The sequence below is a fragment of the Littorina saxatilis genome, linkage group LG5 (genome assembly GCF_037325665.1).
Source record: "Littorina saxatilis isolate snail1 linkage group LG5, US_GU_Lsax_2.0, whole genome shotgun sequence".
In the NCBI taxonomy this organism is placed as follows: Eukaryota; Metazoa; Mollusca; class Gastropoda; order Littorinimorpha; family Littorinidae; genus Littorina; species Littorina saxatilis.
Window position 1 is genome coordinate 59850094 of NC_090249.1, and position 23173 is coordinate 59873266.

At 43.1% G+C, this 23173-nt stretch overlaps 1 protein-coding gene across 1 annotated transcript; it reads left to right on the plus strand.

Moving 5' to 3' along the window:
* Positions 1–1071: 1071 nt before the first annotated feature.
* On the plus strand, positions 1072–16420 carry LOC138967829 (uncharacterized). The gene is made up of 4 exons (XM_070340487.1): positions 1072–1385; positions 8771–8953; positions 14939–14989; positions 15421–16420. Exons 1-4 carry the CDS (start codon positions 1072–1074, stop codon positions 15716–15718), a joined length of 846 nt encoding a protein of 281 aa, XP_070196588.1. The 3' UTR covers positions 15719–16420.
* The last annotated feature ends 6753 nt before the right edge of the window (positions 16421–23173 follow it).

The window sequence follows — 23173 nt, forward strand, 5'->3', positions numbered from 1 at the left end:
AAAAAGCAAAGTCGTTGCCGTGGTTTCAGTTGTGCTTCGTCCATGCACAAACTCAAAATTATGCGACCGATGGAGTTGTTTTGCAGAGACCGTGTCGTGTGGACTTGGTTTTCCTGACGTTTGAGTGGAGACAGAAAACATCTGTGACTGTGATGTTTGTGTGATTACTTTAGTGTGTGCACTTCTTTTAGAATATAATATTTAGTTTTCTTCAAGTTCAAGTGAACACAGGAAACGCATGTGACGTGTGATATTTGTATGATTGCGTCAGTTTGTAAACGGTTTATTTTAGAATCATTTACAAGTAAGAATCGTAAGGGGGGGGGGGGATAAACTAGTCGAAACAATAACAGTTACATGTAATGTACAGAAAACGGGCTCATTCAGGCAGTTTTTTTTTTATCGATTTGATCATTTTACTTTGAGTTTTTGTTCTGCCTTATTCTGTCTCTCGTTATATTTAGTCATTTTTGACTGCGTGTATATTGGTTGTGTGTGTTTAGAACGATTCCCAGAAAACTGCGGGACGTTTGTTCAGAAAACTTTGCATGTGAATTTTTTCGGATGATATTCCCTGACGATGTTCTCTTTTTTTCAATAAATATAATTGATGACGTCATTTCCGGCTTTAAAAAAAGTTGAGGCGGAACTGCATGTGGCCACTTGATGGAAATGTTGGTCAAAGAGCCGGAAAAAAACACGGATTTCGAAACCAGAGAGCACGGGTGAGTATCATAATTATGTACCTGGTTTGTGAACACATTTTTTTCCTATTCTTTTTCAGAGTGCAGAACATAAACATTGGGATAAAAAGCTTCAAACTGATCTTTGAAGTTTTTATTGTGAGAAGGAAAAGACAACTCAGACATGTGTACATTTCTGTGAAAGACATTATGGAAATAGACTCGGCTACGCCAGCTCAGGTGATTGCAACCATTTGGAAATGAAATCTCGATGACAATTAGGCTAACATTGAGACAAATTTATTCTTGTGACCAAAATTACACCATTGTTAAGCAGTAGATACCTCATTACAACCAACCATAAATTGCACCAAAGCATTCCGATAAAATGCTGCAAGCGACCACAAATATTCCACCCAGTCTGACATCAGAGGACGTCACAATCATCCATGACTTCATTTTTACACTCTCCACAAAGGACCTTGTCGACACCCATCACTCTGTGTTCAACGGCTCACCAGCGGCGTCAGACGATAATGTGTCCGGATATATCAGCGCTCACACTGCGCAGGTCGTGGAGAATGTGGTGCTTGTCGGGATACTTCCGGTGCTCGTGCTGTGTGGCGTCATCACTAACGTCATCAACATGGCCGTCTTCTCGCGCCTAGGGTTGAGTGATCGCGTCAATATTTGCTTGTTGAGGTAAAGGTGCATTTTATTTCATTGTACTTATGTATTGTCATTGACCACTTTACCACATTTGGCCATCTTTGACTTTTGTCACTGAAGGTCATTCAGCAAAACATAGGGTAATCAGGGCTGCAAGCTAGAACTTTACGTATTGTCATTGACCACTTTACCACATTTGGCCATCTTTGGCTTTTGTCACTGAAGGTCATTCAGCAAAACATAGGGTAATCAGGGCTGCAAGCTAGAACTTTATGTATTGTCATTGACCACTTTACCACATTTGGCCATCTTTGACTTTTGTCACTGAAGGTCATTCAGCAAAACATAGGGTAATCAGGGCTGCAAGCTAGAACTTTACGTATTGTCATTGACCACTTTACCACATTTGGCCATCTTTGACTTTTGTCACTGAAGGTCATTCAGCAAAACATAGAGTAATCAGGGCTGCAAGCTAGAACTTTATGTATTGTCATTGACCACTTTACCACATTTGCCCATCATTGGCTTTTGTCACTGAAGTTCATTCAGCAAAACATAGAGTAATCAGGGCTGCAAGCTAGAACTTTACGTATTGTCATTGACCACTTTACCACATTTGGCCATCTTTGACTTTTGTCACTGAAGGTCATTCAGCAAAACATAGAGTAATCAGGGCTGCAAGCTAGAACTTTACGTATTGTCATTGACCACTTTACCACATTTGGCCATCTTTGACTTTTGTCACTGAAGGTCATTCAGCAAAACATAGAGTAATCAGGGCTGCAAGCTAGAACTTTATGTATTGTCATTGACCACTTTACCACATTTGGCCATCTTTGACTTTTGTCACTGAAGGTCATTCAGCAAAACATAGGGTAATCAGGGCTGCAAGCTAGAACTTTACGAAGTGTTCATTCACTGTGTGACGTCATTTCCACGGGTCTTAATCGAGAGTGTTACACGACACTTGAGATTGCCACAAGTTCTCAAACGTCGTATAGTTGTGTTCTTTTATTCTACGTCGCCCGTCTTCGCAGCAACAGAAAACAACTCGTCAAATTGAGTTCGAGGATTTATTCAGCATTCAATACATACAACTGCACAATGTAGCAGAACTCAAATAGAAGCTTTTTTAACATTCAAATCGCTCTGGCATATATAGTAAATACTCAATCTCGAGAATATTCCAGACCGAACACGATACAACTACATTATACGAGCCGTGCATGGACTAAACTAGCGACATTCTCTTATGACGTACATCAAAAAGCGCCGACGCACTTAATCCGAACGAACGCCACGAACTCACACTAAATCACAATGGTAAACAACTTGTTTTGACAGGACTAGAAAGTTCACCTGCATTCTCGTCCAAGCATAAATATTGTGTTTACAAAATATAATATCGGTACTTTCCCACAAAGTAAAAATAAGTCAACTACATGCAACACACAAAACTGAACCAAAGCTCAGCAACGGTAGCGTTTCCTAACATTACCCCCAACACCAGAAGAAATTTACCTAATTTCTTTCAATCATTGAAACGCTACCTGTACACATACTATGTATACATATACAGATTGAAATCCAGGTATGTACATTAGTCTGTTGGAGAATGAACACAGTTTTACTCACATACTCGGCTGAGAAAATCTGCTCCAACATTGTCTGAACCTTTGATCGATTCCACTCGCATATCAAAGTTCTGCAAGTACATCACCCACCTCATGATACGATTATTCACAAACTTCGCAGAGTTCAGGTAGGTGAGGGGTTTGTGATCAGTCTGAAGCACGAATTTCACCCCTTGGAGGTAGAGTTCAAATTTCTTGATTCCCCACACGATGGCTAAACACTCTTTCTCCATGGTCGAGTAGTTCTTCTCGGCTCCTGACAGCTTCTTGCTGGCATAGCTGACCGGAAACGGTTTACCTCCATGTTCTTGCATCAGCATGGCGCCGATCCCTTCGTCCGATGCGTCTGTACGCAAGATGAACTCTTTGGCAGTATCAGGAAGGCGTAGCACCGGGTCTCGTGACATCAGGTCGCGCACGGTCTGGTATGCCTTCTCCTGAGCTGGTCCCCAGAGTATTCGGTTGGGGCATCCTTTTCGGGTCATGTCCGACAAAGGCGCCGTTATGGCGGCGAAGTTTGGAATGAACTCTCTGTAGTACCCAGCCAATCCAAGGAAGGATCGCACCTGCTTCTTGGTTTCAGGACGTGGCGCATTGAGGATCTTGGTGACGTTTTCCAACAAAAGCCCCTTTTGACCTTCCTTCAGTGAATGACCTATGAAGTCAACGTTGTCGGTCCCCAAAATGCACTTGGTGGGTCTCACGGTCAGATTGGCTTTTGTCAGGCGGGAAAACAGTTCCCTCAAAGTCTCCAGATGCTCCTCAAAGGTCTCCGTGTGGACTAGCAGATCATCCCAGTAGTACACAACATTCTTCATTCCTTTGAGCATTTTTCGCATTCCCCTCTTCAGGGTAGCACCACTGTTCACCATGCCAAAAGGCATCCGCAGGCACTCATACGTTCCGTCTGGAGTTGCAAAGGCGGTCTTTGGTATGTCCTCTTCGCGCACAGGAATTTGCCAATATCCCTTGCTGAGATCGATCTTTGAGAAGATCTTACTGCCAGTTAACTGTCGGAATAGATCAGTTGCCGTCGGCATTGGTTCAGGGTCAAACACGGTGATCTTATTCACTTTCCTAAAGTCAATGCATACCCTGTTTGTGCCGTCTTTCTTCTTGACCACAACAACGGGAGATGAGTAAGGGGATGATGACTCACGGATGACCCCCATCTTCAACATGCTGTCAATGTCCTTCTTCAAGGATTCCCGAGCCTGAAACGGGATAGGGTATGGTTTTGAGCGAACAGGAACGTCAGATGTGAGGTGGACTTCATGTTCGACCAAGGACGTAGAGCCTGGAACATCAGAGAACCTATGGGTGAAGTCGCCCATAAAATCATGCAGCTCCTTCTGCTGGTCTTCCGTCAGGTCAGGTCCTAACTTGACGTCATCCACTCCCTCTTTCTTGTGGAGGTCTCCCAACTCCAGTAGTTCCTCTCCGTCGAACTCGTCTAGTTCGGCTGGTTCTTCCACACTTGCTGCGACCTGTACTGCTTCCGGAGGTCTCTCCACATACAGTTTCAGGAGGTTAGCGTGGTAGATCTTGGACTTCTTGCCGACATTCACCTTGTAGTCGTTGATCCCTACCACGGCCTCAACCTCGTATGGGCCTTTCCACTGCATCAGTAGTTTGTTGTGATCAGTGGGAAGCAGTATCAGCACTTTGTTACCTGGTGTAAACTTCCTGTTTACGGCTTTGCGGTCGTAGTAGTGCTTTCCGCTATCCTGAGACTTTCTCAAGTTTTCTCTCGCAATCTCGAGAGTCTCCTCCAGTTTCTCTCGCAACTCGAACACGTACTGGTAACTGTTCTTCACTTCAGGTGTGTCCACATCTTTCGTCCACAATTCCTTTAGTATCTGCATCGGGCCTCTCACGGTCCGCCCGTACATCAGCTCGAACGGGGAGAATCCAGTGGACTCTTGTGGCACCTCCCTGTATGCAAACAGCAAGGCATTGATGTAACGATGCCACTGCCTTGGCTGCTCACTGCATAGTTTCTTCAGCGTGGACTTCAGCGTCGCATTGAATTTTTCGACCAGCCCATTGCACATCGGGTGATAGGGTGTCGTAGTCAAGTGACGAATGCTCAGCAGCCTGTTGACCTCTTCCATGCATTCAGAGACAAACTGTGTCCCCAGGTCTGTGAGGATCTCTTCAGGAACCCCAATTCTGCTGAAAATGTCCACAAGTGCCTCGGCAACAGTCTCGGTGTCAATTTTCTTCAGAGGCACGGCTTCTGGGTACCTGGTTGCATAGTCTACCAGGGTCAGTACCCAACGATGACCCGCTTCACTTGGCGGTTTGATCTCGCCGATGAGGTCAATGGCCACCCTCTTGAAAGGTCGGTCGATCAAAGGCATCTTCTGCAACGGCACTTTCGGGACCCTTCCTCGAGGTATGGTTTTCTGGCAAATATCGCACGATCGGCAGAATCGAGTCACATCTGCATGCATTCCTGGCCAGTAAAACGCAGCCTGGATTCTGTCCGATGTCTTCTTGACACCCAGGTGACCTCCCATAATAGAGTCGTGGGCCACCTCCATCACCTGGCGCCTAAGTGGTTGAGGCACCAGAACTTGACGTAATGGCTTCCCACCGTTGACTCTCGGGTGCTGGAACACTCTGTACAGGATCTTGGCCTTTACTTCAAAGTGCACAGTGCCTTCGCCCTTAGTCATCTCCTTGACAGGACGACTCCTGTACTTTGTCAAGGTCAAATCAGCTTCCTGTAGCTGAATCAGCCGATCCCTGTCCACGACAGCAGTTGCAGAACTGTTGGTGACCCTGAGTGGCGTAGTTGTTTTGTCCTTCTTCGCCTGGGCTCTGGTCGTCACAGCGCTTACAACCTGCGGCTGGTCGCGGCGATGCACAGTTGCTCTGTCATCTCGTAACAGTTCGCTGACATCTTCATTCGCGAATGGCAGTGGGTCTTCCTCCTCAGCAGCAGGCTGAGCTGAGCCCATTCTCCATTCGAAATCAGGGTCATCAGGACGTCTCGCACCCCCAATGTTCCCAATTAGTAGATCGTACAAGGGCTTCTTCAGGCAGACGGCCTCAACTTCTCCGGTGAAGTATGGAGTATCGATCTGGATTTTTACCACTGGTGCCTTCACGCATTTGCTGTCAGCCATGAGCGTCCACTTGAAGTCACCAGTTAACTTCTCTGTTGGCACCAGATCCTCTTTGACAATGACTCCATTGCAGCCCGAATCTCTGAGAACAGTCACTTCCTGCTTCTCAACAAATCCCTTCGACACGGGCATGTTCGACACTGACACAGCTGCGCTGGCGACGACAGAGATTGACCTGCCATTGGCGAGTAGAAGCTGGCCATCAGATATACATTCTTCCACGTCCGATGGTGTAGCCACTTGCTCGGCAGCCCTTGGAAGTATGACGCTGCTCGCACATACTTGTTGGTTCGAGCCACTCGTTTGCCTCTTGTTGTCGTAATATCTCCGTCGATGTTCTTGCGCTTTGTCATTGACATGTCCGTTATTTTTCTTTTGGGGACAGTTGGCGACTCGGTGGCCCTTGGCATTGCAAAGGAAACACGTTATGTTCTGCCCTTCATTGGATGATGGTGCGGACTCAGTTTGTCCCTTGGCAGGTTGGTTTCCCTGGTTCCCGCTCTTCTGGAAAGGTTTTGATGACTTTGACGTCCCCAGGGTCCTTCCATGAGCAATGAGATAACGCTCAGCAGCATCAGTAATGTCCTTCAAACCCCGCAGTTTTTGCTCTTCCAAGCGGGTCGCCAGGTCCTTCGGGCATGCATTAAGGAACTGCTCCTTCACGATCAAGTCCCGCAGACTCTCGTATGACTGCTCTTCACCTGATAACTCCACCCACTTCTGCAGGTATGACGACAGGCGCTCCACAAACTGGCTCGGTGTCTCTCCAGACAATGGCTGGCATTCGCGGAAGCGTTGACGGTAGCCCCTTTCAGTGAAGTTGTAGCAACGCAACAGAGCTTCCTTCAGTACATCATAGTCTCTGGCGTCATCGTTTGAGAGTCTAGTGTAGACCTCAAGTGCTGCCCCAGTCAAATGTGCGCTGAGTTGAATCGCCCAGTCGTCGCGCTGCCATCTAGCACTCTCAGCGAACCTCTCGAATCTTGCAAGGTAGCAGTCGATCTGGTCCTTCCCGTCAGCGAATGCTGGAAGTTTCGGTGCCCTGTGTAGCATTTGCTGCTGGTTATCTCTTTGGCGTGGTGCCTCGTGCTCAGTTTGAACACGCACCATTTCTGTCTGAAGCTCTAAGCGCTTGGTCTCCATTTCTATCTGGAGCTCTAAGCGTTTCAGCTCCATTTGCTTTTCTTCACGCTGCGCTTGTCTTTCTTCACGCTGTGCTTCTCTTTCTTTTTCTTCACGCTGCGCTCGTCTTTCTTCACGCTCACGCTGCGCTTGTCTTTCTTCCCGCTCACGCTGCGCTTGTCTTTCTTTTTCTTCTCGCTGTGCTTGTCTTTCTTCACGCTCACGCTGCGCTTGTCTTTCTTCACGCTGCGCTAGCAGTTGTGTCTGGGACTCGACGAACTCCGTCAGCTGCTTGCCTTTCAGTCCCAGTTCAACTCCTTTTGCCCAGAATTCAGCCATTCTGGTCTTTTCCGGTGCGTTCGTCTGTATTCTTTCACAGCCACGAACGTAGACGAATGTAGTCTTCTAAAAGAACACAGTCTCTACTGCACCTCCGATGCTTCTCTCGTCGCTGTTCACCTTCGTAGACGCAGGCTGCCACCCTCCTCGTCTAACGTGACGGCGCACTCTGCTCACGATACGTACACGACGTACCCCAGTCGTATTTCGTAGTATTAATGCACTAGCTCCGCGACGAAGTCCGTCTCGTCCAAACGGCAGCTAACCTCTGTAATCCCGATACACTCCGGCGTCGCTCACCGTACCGAGCTGCGGCGATTACCAAACTCTTCACCAGTCACACCGAATCCACGGTTCCGTAGTCTCAATACTGATCCCTCAGGATACACCCGATTGATGGCTACCTCCTGTGACTGTCTTGACGCTGGTCCTTGTTGCTGGAAAACCCTTGGCGTTAAACGTAGATCCCGGCTTGGCCCCCAATTGTTACACGACACTTGAGATTGCCACAAGTTCTCAAACGTCGTATAGTTGTGTTCTTTTATTCTACGTCGCCCGTCTTCGCAGCAACAGAAAACAACTCGTCAAATTGAGTTCGAGGATTTATTCAGCATTCAATACATACAACTGCACAATGTAGCAGAACTCAAATAGAAGCTTTTTTAACATTCAAATCGCTCTGGCATATATAGTAAATACTCAATCTCGAGAATATTCCAGACCGAACACGATACAACTACATTATACGAGCCGTGCATGGACTAAACTAGCGACATTCTCTTATGACGTACATCAAAAAGCGCCGACGCACTTAATCCGAACGAACGCCACGAACTCACACTAAATCACAATGGTAAACAACTTGTTTTGACAGGACTAGAAAGTTCACCTGCATTCTCGTCCAAGCATAAATATTGTGTTTACAAAATATAATATCGGTACTTTCCCACAAAGTAAAAATAAGTCAACTACATGCAACACACAAAACTGAACCAAAGCTCAGCAACGGTAGCGTTTCCTAACAGAGAGTAATGATCCACTAACTTCGACCATTATTTTTTTAATATTTACTGAGACTCAGCATGTAATCTCTACGTATAATCCCTTTAAAATGCTCAACTCTTTGCAAAAATGATTTGATTTTTTTATTCAAAAATCTCAAATTTTTTCCCTCTGTTGTTTGTCCTAGCCTGGCTGTGTCGGACAGTGGCTACTTGCTGTCCCTGTACACCAGCCGTGTGTACAGCGTGGTCAAGCTGGTGGACAAGGCCAGTGGTCAGTACTGGAAGGCGCGCAGCCTGGCTTTGATCGGGCTGTACCAGGGCTTCCTCAACACCACCAACGTCTTCACCCTGCTCGTCGCTCTGGACAGGTCAGATGGTTGTTATAGTTTGTGTTTGAGATATCCGTTAATGTTGTTGTTGGTGGTGATGGCGGTGGTGGTGGTGGTGGTGGTGGTGATGGTGGTGATGGCAGTCTGACTCTGATCGGGCTCTACCAGGGCTTCCTCAACACCACCGACGTCTTAACTCTTTGAAGCATGTGAAGAATGTGAGGAATCCACTGGACCCTAATCCAGACGCACACAGCACGATTGGCTCGAAAACGCACCCACACGTATGGTAATTAATTGAATCAAAGTGAGTGAATGCGCTAGGGCTCTGCTGCACTCGAGTGTTGTAGACATAAAGTAGCTCAGAAGCGCCGCCTAGCAGTAAGACGGCCCGATCTCTATGACGCGGCAGCCTAGTTACCTGAAACTCGCTTCCAATAACCTACAATTCTTGTTTTTTGCTTTTGCAAAGTGAAGGTGGAAGTTTTCCAGCACCGGAGTATAATTGAAACGCTGAATCTTATCGTGTAACGTTGGTAGCAATCTGTGGGCCTTTTTCTTAGGTACTATCCCTTTAAAGAAAAGATGCCATCAAAAGGTTGTCCTTCAGTAGGGTAGCTCTTTCACACAGGAACCACTGTATCGCCGATTAATTATTCTCGTCGTTCCACGCTGTGATAATGACGACGAAGACGAGGAGGATGGGGAGATAAACTCGATCAGCAGCCCTTCGTCCCGTCCCCACCCTCCCCCTCCTTCTCCGGCTCCCCCCTCACGTGCTTTCAGCCTGTCACTCAAAACCACGTCAAGCGACTCATCACCAAGACGGCCATCAAGACCTGCGAGCTAGACCCCCTGCCAGGCTTCCTCTTCACCAAGTGTCTGGACAAGCTCCTGCTGTCTATCACAGATATCATCAACATCTCCCTGCCCACAGGCGTCGTTCCCGACTGCTTCAAGTCTGCCGTTGTCCGCCCACTCATCAAGAAGCCCGGCCTTGACGTCAACGAGTTGAAGAACTACCGTCCTGTGTCCAACCTGCCCTTCCTCTCCAAGCTTCTGGAGCGTATCATCCTGGAGCAGTTGAGCGCCCACCTGTCTCGGAACTCGCTGATGCCAGTGTACCAGTCAGCGTACCGCCCTCACCACAGCACCGAGACGGCGCTCCTGCGAATCACCACGGACCTCCTGAACGTAACAGATAGCGGTCTCGTCTCTGCCCTTGTGCTGCTGGACCTTTCCGCGGCCTTCGACACGATCGACCACCAGCTACTCGTCGATCGCCTCAGTTCCACGTTCGGCATTCACGACACCGCCCTCTCTTGGTTCCGGAACTACCTCCAGAACCGCTCTCAGACAGTCACCACTGATTCATTCTCTTCTCAGCCTGTCCCTGTCCGCTTCGGCGTCCCACAAGGGTCTGTCCTCGGCCCTGTCCTTTTCACCATGTACACCCAACCCCTCTCCCTGGTCATCGAACGCCACGGTTTGAACTACAACTCCTTTGCCGATGACACGCAGCTCAAGAACAGCGCCAAGCCGGAGGACGTTGACCATCTCCTGGGATCCATCTCCAGTTGTTTCACTGACATCAAGAACTGGATGACTGAGAACAAGTTGAAGCTGAACAGTGAGAAGACGGAGGCCCTTCTCGTTGGAACACGACAGAAGATTGCTTCCCTCACTGTGACCGACCTCCAGCTGGATGACGCGACTGTTCCATTCTCCCCTGCTGTCAAGAGCCTTGGCGTCTTTCTCGACTCCACTCTCTCAATGCAGACACACATCTCCTTCATCCTCAAGACCTGCCTTTTCCACCTACGACGCATCGCCTCCATCCGTCGCTACCTCACCCACGACGCCTGTGTCAAGCTGGTTGTCTCCCTCATCTTCAGTCGTCTGGACTACTGCAACTCCCTTCTGGCTGGCCTCCCCGCCTCATCCATTCATGGCCTACAACGAGTCCAGAACGCTGCTGCCAGGCTGACGTTGAGGAAGACGAAGCGAGACCACATCACCCCCCTACTTCGCTCCTTGCACTGGCTCCCTGTCAACACCCGAATCTCCCACAAGCTGTCCACTCTGGTCTACAAGTGTCTCAACGACTCTGCTCCCGAGTACCTTCAATCCTCCCTTGACCTGTACACCCACCCCTCCGACCGTCCCCTTCGTTCTGCTGCTGACCCACTCCGCCTTCACATCCCTCGCTCGAAACTCGCATCTGCTGGTCAGCGTGCATTTCCCTCCGCGGGCCCCTCCGTCTGGAACTCCCTGCCGCTTGAGCTTCGCCAGAGCCCCTCTCTTGACGCGTTCAAGAGTAGGTTGAAGACTCAGTTCTTCCCATAGCTGGCTGCGACTTTCATGTTCGACGTGATGTGTTGTGCCCCAAAAGACATTCTTGTGCTGTGCTCTGTGAGAGGTGTTTTCTTTGTGCTTAATTTTATTTTGTTTGGACCTAGCTATTGATGTGTACATTGTTGTTAAACAGTTGTTTGTTGTATGTTTATCAGGGTTTTCTAGTGTGTGATAGGGTTTGTGTCCGTCTGTAGATGTTAGTTTCTTTGTTAGTCCTGTGTTGACAACTCTTCGACAAGCGCTTAGAACTGTACCCACGGAATACGCGCTATATAAGCTTCATATTGATTGATTGATAAAAAAACCAAAAGACGATGGTGTAATCAGTCCAAAAATTATTGAGAATTTTGCCTCTGACTTCAGACAAGTTTTATATGTTCCTGCCATAGAAAGTCATGGCAAATCATATATCAATGTACGGGTTATCAAGTACCCTCTCTGAAAAATAGGTTTGATTCTTGAATTATCTTTTTTTTGCTGTGTCAGACGACAATTATCGCCCCTGGTTGCGAGATACATTTGTAAATTCTGACAACTTCAGATGTAGCAATTATAAAATAAAAGGTCACAATTACAGCTACAGACATCCTCCTCCGTAGGAAAGCTTATTTTTCGTACAGATTTGATATGGATACAAAACAAAAGCGAGATGACCTAGATTTGTGACTAAAAATGGCCATGGGTGACTTCAATATGCGTTGCGCCCTGACAAGACCAGGACATTGTCGGGGAATGAAGTATTATCAGTAAGCGTAGCAGTATGCAAAATAACAATGTCGACTGAAATGAAGGGGTCAAAGCGGAGAAAAGAAATCAGGTATTAGGCCTACGTCAAATTCCTTTAGTGAGATTAGGCTACATAGGCCTACGTCAAATTCCTTTGGTGAGATTACATAGGCCTACACAACGCCTTTTTGCTCGCCTTCTGTAATATTTAGAATCAGTTATTGTGCAAAAAATATTCTTTAAAAAAAAAAAGTCTGAGTTCATGTTCCCTACTGCTATCAGCATTGCCACCAAATATACTGTCAGTTCTCATGATCTATGACCAAACTCGAGATATCGTTTTCAAGCGCGGATGCTAAAAGGAAAAATCAAATTGCATCAGCATTCCTTTATTACCCAATATTGACGGACTGTGTGATGATATCTTCTGCTATGGTCTGTTCAGACAGTGATATCAAAATCGAGACAGGAGGTCGAGATTTTGATATCACTGTCAAAATAGACCAATAGCAGAAGATATCATCACACAGTCAGTCAATGTTAGATATATTGCTAATTCTCTGGACATTTTGTATTTACTGTAAAGAAATTACAAAAGTATTTGTCTCAGTTTTGGCTGTTCCATATCCCTCCCTCTGATTATTATTTCTTTTTGTTCACTCTTTTCTTGTACTTTTCAGTATTCAAAAATGTCTTTTCTTTCAAAAAGTCTTTAGTCACTTGCTCAACTAAATTCTGGGATCATTACATTTTCATATATATTTGTTTGTTTTTAAATTTAGGTGTTTTTGTTTTTGAAGTGGGGAAGCAATAAAGAGGTCGTCGATATCAAAACTGATATCGACGGAAATGTCGTCGATATCACTTTTACAATGAGCTCAGTTTTGCCCAATTGACCAATGGAAATCCACGTAACATATGAAATAGCAATATACATATTGATTGTTAAGCCCTGACACACCTACCGTATACCGTATTATGAATGAAAAAAAACCGGATTCACTGTAGAGCAATATTAAGCCGCCCACCCCGCCCCCAAAAAATCATAATACTAAAATGCCACCACATTTCTCAGGAAAAGTCCAGATTATAATGGCTTTAATGCAATGGTGAGACCAAATCTTATCAAGTTCATGTTTTGCTTGTACTCGACCATTTTAATAAACAAAACATAACGTTGAATCGAAAAATACACAGCGAAGACTCGTTCACACTAGCTGGTGTGACGCTGAATTTCGCACACATTTTTGGAGCCCTGATGTCTCGCGTGGTCAGTGTCAAACTGAGAATAGGGAAGAGGAGATGTATAGGTTACAACACGAGTGGTTTTTTATATGGCTTGTATTTCAGTCAAGACCCAGCGGATGAATATCATCGGGAGACACGAGCCTTTGGCGAGTGGCTCTCGATTGATATTCCCGCTGGGTCTTGACTGAAATACAAGCCATATAAAAAACCACGAGTGTTGTAATCTGTATATCCCATTCTACCATCAAACACAAAGTGTAGACTACTAGCGGCACTTTTGCGATCTGTGGAGTGTGAAACAGTGTTTTCAGCGAGACATGGCCTTTTTGCAACCTTAAACTAAGTGACCGTCGCTGAAAAAATAAAACGAATGAGTGCATCTATAAGTACGCGGTAACACTACTTTCAGACCGTTTAAAAGCGTTAAGTAAAGGTTCATAAGTTGCAAGAAAGTAATGAAGTCGTATAGAAATCCATTTAGTTGAAGCGCACAATTCTTTTGCGTTTCAGGTCGGCGGAACGGGGAAACCGGTTTGGCCCCCATTTGGCTTACTCGACTCGATTCAGAATCGATTCCACGTTGTTTTTTTCGAACGCATTATTATACAATTAGTCTTATTGACAGAGAAGCAAATTTTAGGGAACACATATGTAGATTTAACCATTTGCTCCCTATTTGAAATGTATCTACATGATAAACTGTTTTGCGAGTGTGTTTGCATGAACCTAAACTGGTATTGATGCGATGAAAACAGGACCCAAGTCTGTCACCGCCGCTTGATTGCATTTTGAAAGAATATGACTGGATTACGGAAAAATACACACATGTTAAGTTCTTAGATACCTTCATCGCCAATGTGGACTTACTGCAGAGCCAGGCAAAAGAGTAGACTTGCTCGCAAAACACGTGAAACAGCTGATGATAGCGAAGCCCAACCGTGCCAGGTAAGGACGGTCTGACAGATTCTCAAAAGTCGTCTGCTAACGAAGCAAGGGGAGGATATTCGTGTTTTTGTTTTGGTTCGCTAGCATCTGGTTATCTTGTAAGTTGAATGTTCGTTTTTTCCCACCTGCATTGCTTTCATAATGAAAGAAACGTTTGCTTATTGCATCTCATACATCAGATCAGTTCTGAGATTCATTTTTGCGTGCAACTGATATGGTTTTCTGAGCCGTGCAATACGATTTTGGAACTTCATACAAATGTGTCACATTGTTCGGCGCGAGGTCAAAGGTCGGGAGCAAAGTAGTTCTTCGCCCAAATCGGAATCTGCACTATCATATATTTTTTTGAGTCCATGATGTATTTATTGAGCTATAAAAATACAACATATATACCCATACTGAAGTAACAGAGACAAAGAAGGGAGGTCATGGGATATACACTTATATCATTTGATTGTGTAAATAGAAAAAAGAATATCTTCTTCGTTATATAACAGAAACATTTCTGTGCTGTCGACCGCTATGGCTAGACAAGCGATACTGTAAGGCCTTTGCTGGAGTTCATAATTAAGTTTCACAAGCTTAATACGTAATTGTGATGTTTTACTTGTCAAGTTCTTGTTGTTTTCCATCTTATTTTATTTCAGCTTTGATACCACTAAGCGTGAAACTCTAGAAAACTCAGCATGAGAGAGAAAGCTTCCTATGTATGTAATGCTGCGTGTCTTTGTTTGTTTATTATGTTTTCAGATGTTGGTGTGTCGTCAGGCCGCTGCACGCCAAAACACTGCTTTCTGCAAGGTATTGTGCATGGCGGTGAATCCTAGGCTGGGTGTTTAACTGAGAGAAACAGAATAAAAGAATGGCAGCCTTTATTGACGATGACAATAGCTATTTAAGCAAGTCCTGAATGTGCGTTTTTCTTTTTCTTCTGCAACGATCCCTAATTTGACAGAGGGTCATGTGTAGCAGATATAAGGACAGACAGAGAGAGAGCGAGATACAGAGAGAGACAGAGAGATACAGACAGACAAACAGACAGAGAGAGACAAAGAGAGAGAGAGAGAAAGAGAGAGAGAGACACACACACACGTACACATATTGAATGTCAGCGTGCGCGTGCGTGCGTGAATGAGTGAGTGCGAGCATGTGTCACAGTATGTTTTTTTATTATAAATTCCATGAAATATATAGCCTACAACCACAAAACCAGCCTTGTCTTGTCGATACAGGCGCACAGCTGTCCTGGTAGCCTTGGTGTTCACGGTGTGCCTGTGCTGCTGCGGCATAGCCTGCTTCAAGTATGACGTCATCTCTTACCTTGACACCGTCACCAATGTCACTACCCACCGCTCTGGTCTGACGCCATTCTACCTACGTCATCGTGACGCGATTGACGCGGTGTACCAGTACACCTTCAACGTCACTGTTCCTACGTTGTCACTGCTCGGCGTCATGATTTGCACCATCGTCATCGCGGCTCAGATGCGCAGAACTATTGCTTGGAGGGAACAGAGTGTTCAGGTATAGTGGGGCTCCTATGTTGCAAAATCATTCAAATCATGCAACAAACACCAAATTTAGCAAATATGAAGAGTTTTATGTGCTTAACAAAACCTGATACAGAGCCACCGCGAAAAATTAAAATATGGGTAGTTTTTAAACAATTTTTCAAAATGGCCGCCAGTGTAAACGGTTGGGTACGGGTATGTTAGGCATATTTCACTTCATGTGATTAACAGCAAATTTGGCGTAAATGGACATTTGCTTTTGCTTAACAAAACCTGATACAGAGCCACCGTGAAAAAATTAAGAAATCAGTAGTTTATTGACAATTTTCAAAATGGCCGCCAATAAAAGGGTATTTAGGCATTTTTGATGCTACAAGACATTCTCTTGCAATAGAAACTAACACAAAAACATTTTTAAACAAAACAATACATGTTGTGTTGGTGCAGAGAATGATTGGACGGTGTGGGTGGCAGGGTTGAAGAATTTGTGGATTACCTAAACTGAGCAAAAATAAATATATTGCACCAATTTTCATACCAAAACGAAAACATTCATTCGATATTCCTGTGCTGTTGTATTCAATGTATGCTATTGAGGGCACTCAACTTGGCTAACTGGAACACTTTTAAGATAAAAGGTGGCCTTTACATGGGTTATTTGACCGCCGCCCAAATAAGGGTACCCCCAAAATAAAACTGATAAAAATGTAATGTATCAACTCAAAAGTCGACTAAAATTCATAATCGCTGTATTTCGAAAACGTTGTTTGTTCTCATGTGTTTACACAACTAGCACATTCCGGCAAGTGTCTATACTCAAAAGAAACTTTGGCAGTACTTGAAACAACCATCTGTCATATATACATGCGAAGTCAAAATTATGTGGGATGTAAGTCAACAAACCTGTGGCAGTTTTTAAAATATTATTTCGTGAAGATTTGAAAGTGTACTCAAACGGTTGAACTACGCCTCGTGTGTAGACACACATTCCTGAAAGTTTCAACGCAACCCATTTGGTCATTGCTAAAATACATGGATTTTAGTTGACTTGGGTATCCCTCAAATTTGACACATAAACATCTCATCCGTGAGATCGACACATACATCAGTAGGTACAATGGCACAACACTAGAAATATGCAAGATGGCGAAATAAAACAACCTGTTCTGGATGGATAATCAAGTTGACTTTCTCTTCGTATACAACAGTGACCCAGTTGTGCCTCAGGAATTGTCGTCGGCTTTTTAAAAGGTATCCGAAGTTTTTGTCACATCTCTTTGTCACGTCAAGGGTATCCTTATTTTGACGGCGTAAGTGATGATGTAAAAAAAAAATGTGCCAGATAGCGAAGATGCGAAAACTATCAGCATCTAAACTGTGCAAAAATATTATAGCACCCATTTTCATACCCCAACTCAAACATTTATTCCTGTGTCATTTCATTCAAACTGTCTATGCCATTAAAGGCTCGAGTGTTTTTAACTCTCTGAACGTGTTTCAACATATCATATCTATATGTTTTTGGAATCAGAAAATGATGAAGAATACGATAAACGTAATTTTGGATTGTTTTATAAAAAAATTATATTAATTACAATTTTCAGATTTTTAATGACCATAGTCATTAATTAAATGGTAAGCCTCCAAGCTGAAATGCAATACCAAAGTCCGGCCTTTGTCGAAGATTGCTTTGCCAAAATTTCAATCAATGTTATTAAAAAATAAGGGTGTGACAGTGCCGCCTCAACTTTTACAAAATGCCGGATATGACGTCATCAAAGACATTTATCGAAAAAAAGAAACAAGTCGCGTAAGGCGAAAATACAATATTTAGTCAAGTAGCTGTCGAACTCACAGAATGAAACTGAACGCAATGCAACGCAGCAAGACCGTATACTCGTAGTCCACCGCTCACGGCATAGGCAGTGAAATTGACAAGAAGAGCGGGGTAGTAGTTGCGCTAAGAAGGATAGCACGCTTTTCTGTACCTCTCTTTGTTTTAACTTTCTGAGCGTGTTTTGAATTCAAACATATCATATCTATATGTTTTTGGAATCAGGAACCGACAAGGAATAAGATGAAAGTGTTTTTAAATTGATTTCGACAATTTAATTTTGATAATAATTTTTCTATATTTAATTTTCAGAGCTTGTTTTTAATCCGAATATAACATATTTATATGTTTTTGGAATCAGCAAATGATGGAGAATAAGATAAACGTAAATTTGGATCGTTTTATAAATTTTTATTTTTTTTTACAATTTTCAGATTTTTAATGACCAAAGTCATTAATTAATTTTTAAGCCACCAAGCTGGAATGCAATACCGAACCCCGGGCTTCGTCGAAGATTACCCGACCAAAATTTCAACCAATTTGGTTGAAAAATGAGGGCGTGACAGTGCCGCCTCAACTTTCACGAAAAGCCGGATATGACGTCATCAAAGACATTTATCAAAAAAATGAAAAAAACGTTCGGGGATTTCATACCCAGGAACTCTCATGTCAAATTTCATAAAGATCGGTCGAGTAGTTTAGTCTGAATCGCTCTACACACACACACACACGCACGCACACACACACGCACATACACCACGACCCTCGTTTCGATTCCCCCTCGATTTTAAAATATTTAGTCAAAACTTGACTAAATATAAAAACAAGTCGCGTAAGGCGAAAATACAATATTTAGTCAAGTAGCTGTCGAACTCACAGAATGAAACTGAACGCAACGCAACGCAGCAAAACCGTATACTCGTAGCATCGTCACTCCACCGCCCGTGGCAAAGGCAGTGCCCGTGGAATTGACAAGAAGAGCGGGGTATTCGTTGCGCGCTTTTCTGTACCTCTCTTCGTTTTAACTTTCTGAGCGTGTTTTTAATCCAAACATATCATATCTATATATTTTTGGAATCAGGAACCGACAAGGAATAAGATGAAAGTGTTTTTAAATTAATTTCGAAAAAAAAAATTTGATAATAATTTTTATATATTTAATTTTCAGAGCTTGTTTTTAATCCAAATATAACATATGTATATGTTTTTGGAATCAGCAAATGATGGAGAATAAGATAAACGTAAATTTGGATCGTTTTATAAATTTTTATTTTTTTTTTACAATTTTCAGATTTTTAATGACCAAAGTCATTGATTAATTTTTAAGCCACCAAGCTGAAATGCAATACCGAAGTCCGGGCTTCGTCGAAGATTACTTGACCAAAATTTCAACCAATTTGGTTGAAAAATGAGGGCGTGACAGTGCCGCCTCAACTTTCACGAAAAGCCGGATATGACGTCATCAAAGACATTTATCAAAAAAATGAAAAAAACGTTCGGGGATTTCATACCCAGGAACTCTCATGTCAAATTTCATAAAGATCGGTCCAGTAGTTTAGTCTGAATCGCTCTACACACACACACACACACACGCACGCACACACGCACATACACCACGACCCTCGTTTCGATTCCCCCTCGATGTTAAAATATTTAGTCAAAACTTGACTAAATATAACAAGTCGCGTAAGGCGAAAATACAATATTTAGTCAAGTAGCTGTCGAACTCACAGAATGAAACTGAACGCAACGCAACGCAGCAAGACCGTATACTCGTAGCATCGTCACTCCACCGCCCGTGGCAAAGGCAGTGCACGTGGAATTGACAAGAAGAGCGGGGTATTCGTTGCGCTGAGAAGGATAGCACGCTTTTCTGTACCTCTCTTCGTTTTAACTTTCTGAGCGTGTTTTTAATCCAAACATATCATATCTATATATTTTTGGAATCAGGAACCGACAAGGAATAAGATGAAAGTGTTTTTAAATTGATTTCGAAAAAAAATTTTGATAATAATTTTTATATATTTAATTTTCAGAGCTTGTTTTTAATCCGAATATAGCATATTTATATGTTTTTGGAATCAGCAAATGATGGAGAATAAGATAAACGTAAATTTGGATCGTTTTATAAATTTTTATTTTTTTTTACAATTTTCAGATTTTTAATGACCAAAGTCATTAATTAATTTTTAAGCCACCAAGCTGACATGCAATACCGAACCCCGGGCTTCGTCGAAGAGTACTTGACCAAAATTTCAACCAATTTGGTTGAAAAATGAGGGCGTGACAGTGCCGCCTCAACTTTCACGAAAAGCCGGATATGACGTCATCAAAGACATTTATCAAAACAATGAAAAAAACGTTCGGGGATTTCATACCCAGGAACTCTCATGTCAAATTTCATAAAGATCGGTCGAGTAGTTTAGTCTGAATCGCTCTACACACACACACACACACACACACACACACACACGCACGCACATACACCACGACCCTCGTTTCGATTCCCCCTCGATGTTAAAATATTTAGTCAAAACTTGACTAAATATAACAAGTCGCGTAAGGCGAAAATACAATATTTAGTCAAGTAGCTGCCATTTTTCAGCAAGACCGTATACTCGTAGCATCGTCAGTCCACCGCTCATGGCAAAGGTAGTGAAATTGACAAGAAGAGCGGGGTAGTAGTTGCGCTAAGAAGGATAACACGCTTTTCTGTACCTCTCTTTGTTTTAACTTTCTGAGCGTGTTTTTAATCCAAACATATCATATCTATATGTTTTTGGAATCAGGAACCGACAAGGAATAAGATGAAAGTGTTTTTAAATTGATTTGGACAATTTAATTTTGATAATAATTTTTATATATTTAATTTTCAGAGCTTGTTTTTAATCCGAATATAACATATTTATATGTTTTTGGAATCAGCAAATGATGGAAAATAAGATAAACGTAAATTTGGATCGTTTTATAAATTTTTATTTTTTTTTACAATTTTCCGATTTTTAATGACCAAAGTCATTAATTAATTTTTAAGCCACCAAGCTGAAATGCAATACCGAACCCCGGGCTTCGTCGAAGATTACTTGACCAAAATTTGAACCAATTTGGTTGAAAAATGAGGGCGTGACAGTGCCGCCTCAACTTTCACGAAAAGCCGGATATGACGTCATCAAAGACATTTATCAAAAAAATGAAAAAAACGTTCGGGGATTTCATACCCAGGAACTCTCATGTCAAATTTCATAAAGATCGGTTCAGTAGTTTAGTCTGAATCGCTCTACACACACACACACACACACACACACACACACACACACACACACACACACACACACACACACGCACGCACGCACACACGCACACACGCACGCACATACACCACGACCCTCGTTTCGATTCCCCCTCGATGTTAAAATATTTAGTCAAAACTTGACTAAATATAAACAAGTCGCGTAAGGCGAAAATACAATATTTAGTCAAGTAGCTGTCGAACTCACAGAATGAAACTGAACGCAGCAAGACCGTATACTCGTAGCATCGTCACTCCACCGCCCGTGGCAAAGGCAGTGCACGTGGAATTGACAAGAAGAGCGGGGTATTCGTTGCGCTGAGAAGGATAGCACGCTTTTCTGTACCTCTCTTCGTTTTAACTTTCTGAGCGTGTTTTTAATCCAAACATATCATATCTATATATTTTTGGAATCAGGAACCGACAAGGAATAAGATGAAAGTGTTTTTAAATTGATTTCGAAAAAAAATTTTGATAATAATTTTTATATATTTAATTTTCAGAGCTTGTTTTTAATCCGAATATAACATATTTATATGTTTTTGGAATCAGCAAATGATGGAGAATAAGTTAAACGTAAATTTGGATCGTTTTATACATTTTTATTTTTTTTTACAATTTTCCGATTTTTAATGACCAAAGTCATTAATTAATTTTTAAGCCACCAAGCTGAAATGCAATACCGAACCCCGGGCTTCGTCGAAGATTACTTGACCAAAATTTGAACCAATTTGGTTGAAAAATGAGGGCGTGACAGTGCCGCCTCAACTTTCACGAAAAGCCGGATATGACGTCATCAAAGACATTTATCAAAAAAATGAAAAAAACGTTCGGGGATTTCATACCCAGGAACTCTCATGTCAAATTTCATAAAGATCGGTCGAGTAGTTTAGTCTGAATCGCTCTACACACACACACACACAGACAGACAGACAGACAGACAGACAGACAGACAGACACACGCACATACACCACGACCCTCGTTTCGATTCCCCCTCGATGTTAAAATATTTAGTCAAAACTTGACTAAATATAAAAACATCTGGGGATATCATGCCCAAAAACTCTCATGTATAATTTCATAAAGATCGGTCCAGTAGTTTACTCTGAATCGCTCTACACACACACACACACACACACACATACACCACGACCCTCTTTTCGATTCCCCCTCTATGTTAAAACATTTAGACAAAACTTGACTAAATGTAAAATTAAGATCGAGAAGACATCATAATTCGAATAATGGCGTCACGTAAGCATTCTGTCGCTTCTACTGCACGTCCGGTGCAACTGAATTTCACGCACTTTTGAATTTCACGCTATGAATTTCTCGCATTTCTTAACACATGAATTTCACGCAGGTTTCCAGTTAAAATCTCTTCTTACCTGTCATTTGAATTTCACGCACACGCATGCACACGCATGCACGTATCCCCCCTGCATCGGTGTGTTCGTGAGTGAGTCCCGTGTATAGACGCGTGAATACAACTCACAATTCAGCAAGACACGAATACATGGGAAATCCGTGGGAGCGTCACGACGGTTCGCTCACAACTCACAAATCACAATTCAGTTCAACTACACGGCTCATTTCGCCATGGCACAGCAAGAGACGAGCATCACGATAACAACAACCAACAGGGGAAATCCGGCAATTCTCAGCCGTGGGAGTTTATACGTCAAGGACCGTGAAACCAAGAAATCAAAGACATGGCGTTGTTCGATACGTGGATGTGCAGCGCGATTGAAAGAATTGAAGACATGTGTCAGAACGATTCTTCATTCACCTCTTGAAGAATTTACCATCTCATCTAATAGAAAACTTAAATGTTTCAACTCATTTCAAGGTGAATTGAGACTCATCATCGGTCACGAGCAACTCTATCTCATATACACACAAACCAACGCATTCACAACATGCGTGATTTTCAAAAGCTCACATGCGTGACTTTCAAAAGCTCACATGCGTGAATTTCAAACCACCAAACGCGGGAAAATCAAATGCGGGAAGACGAAAACATTTTTCAAATGCGTGAAATTCCAATGCACCCTGCACGTCGGCCAGAAACCAACCAACAATGCCGAGAAGTAAGTATGTCTCGACGACTTACCCGTAAGGTCACCGCTTGGTTGTGGATGTGTCGGTAGCGTATACCATTAACATTGTTTTTGTCACTACCAGTAATTTTTTTATTTTTTTATTAGCTTGTATTATACTTCAGTATATATTGATGAATGTGTCGGTAGCATATATCATTAACATTGTTTTTCTCACTTCCAGGCATTTTATCATATTTTTTTTATTATCTTGTATTATACTTCAGTGTATATTGATGAATGCAGATGTA

What these genes read in the sequence shown, in the direction of transcription:
- LOC138967829 (XM_070340487.1), top strand. Translation starts at nt 1,072, where the DNA reads ATGCTGCAAGCGACCACAAATATTCCACCCAGTCTGACATCAGAGGAC. An exon ending in GTCAATATTTGCTTGTTGAG is followed by an intron (nt 1,386 to 8,770) that starts GTAAAGGTGCAT and finishes TGTTTGTCCTAG; the next exon opens with CCTGGCTGTGTCGGACAGTG. An exon ending in CTGCTCGTCGCTCTGGACAG is followed by an intron (nt 8,954 to 14,938) that starts GTCAGATGGTTG and finishes TTATGTTTTCAG; the next exon opens with ATGTTGGTGTGTCGTCAGGC.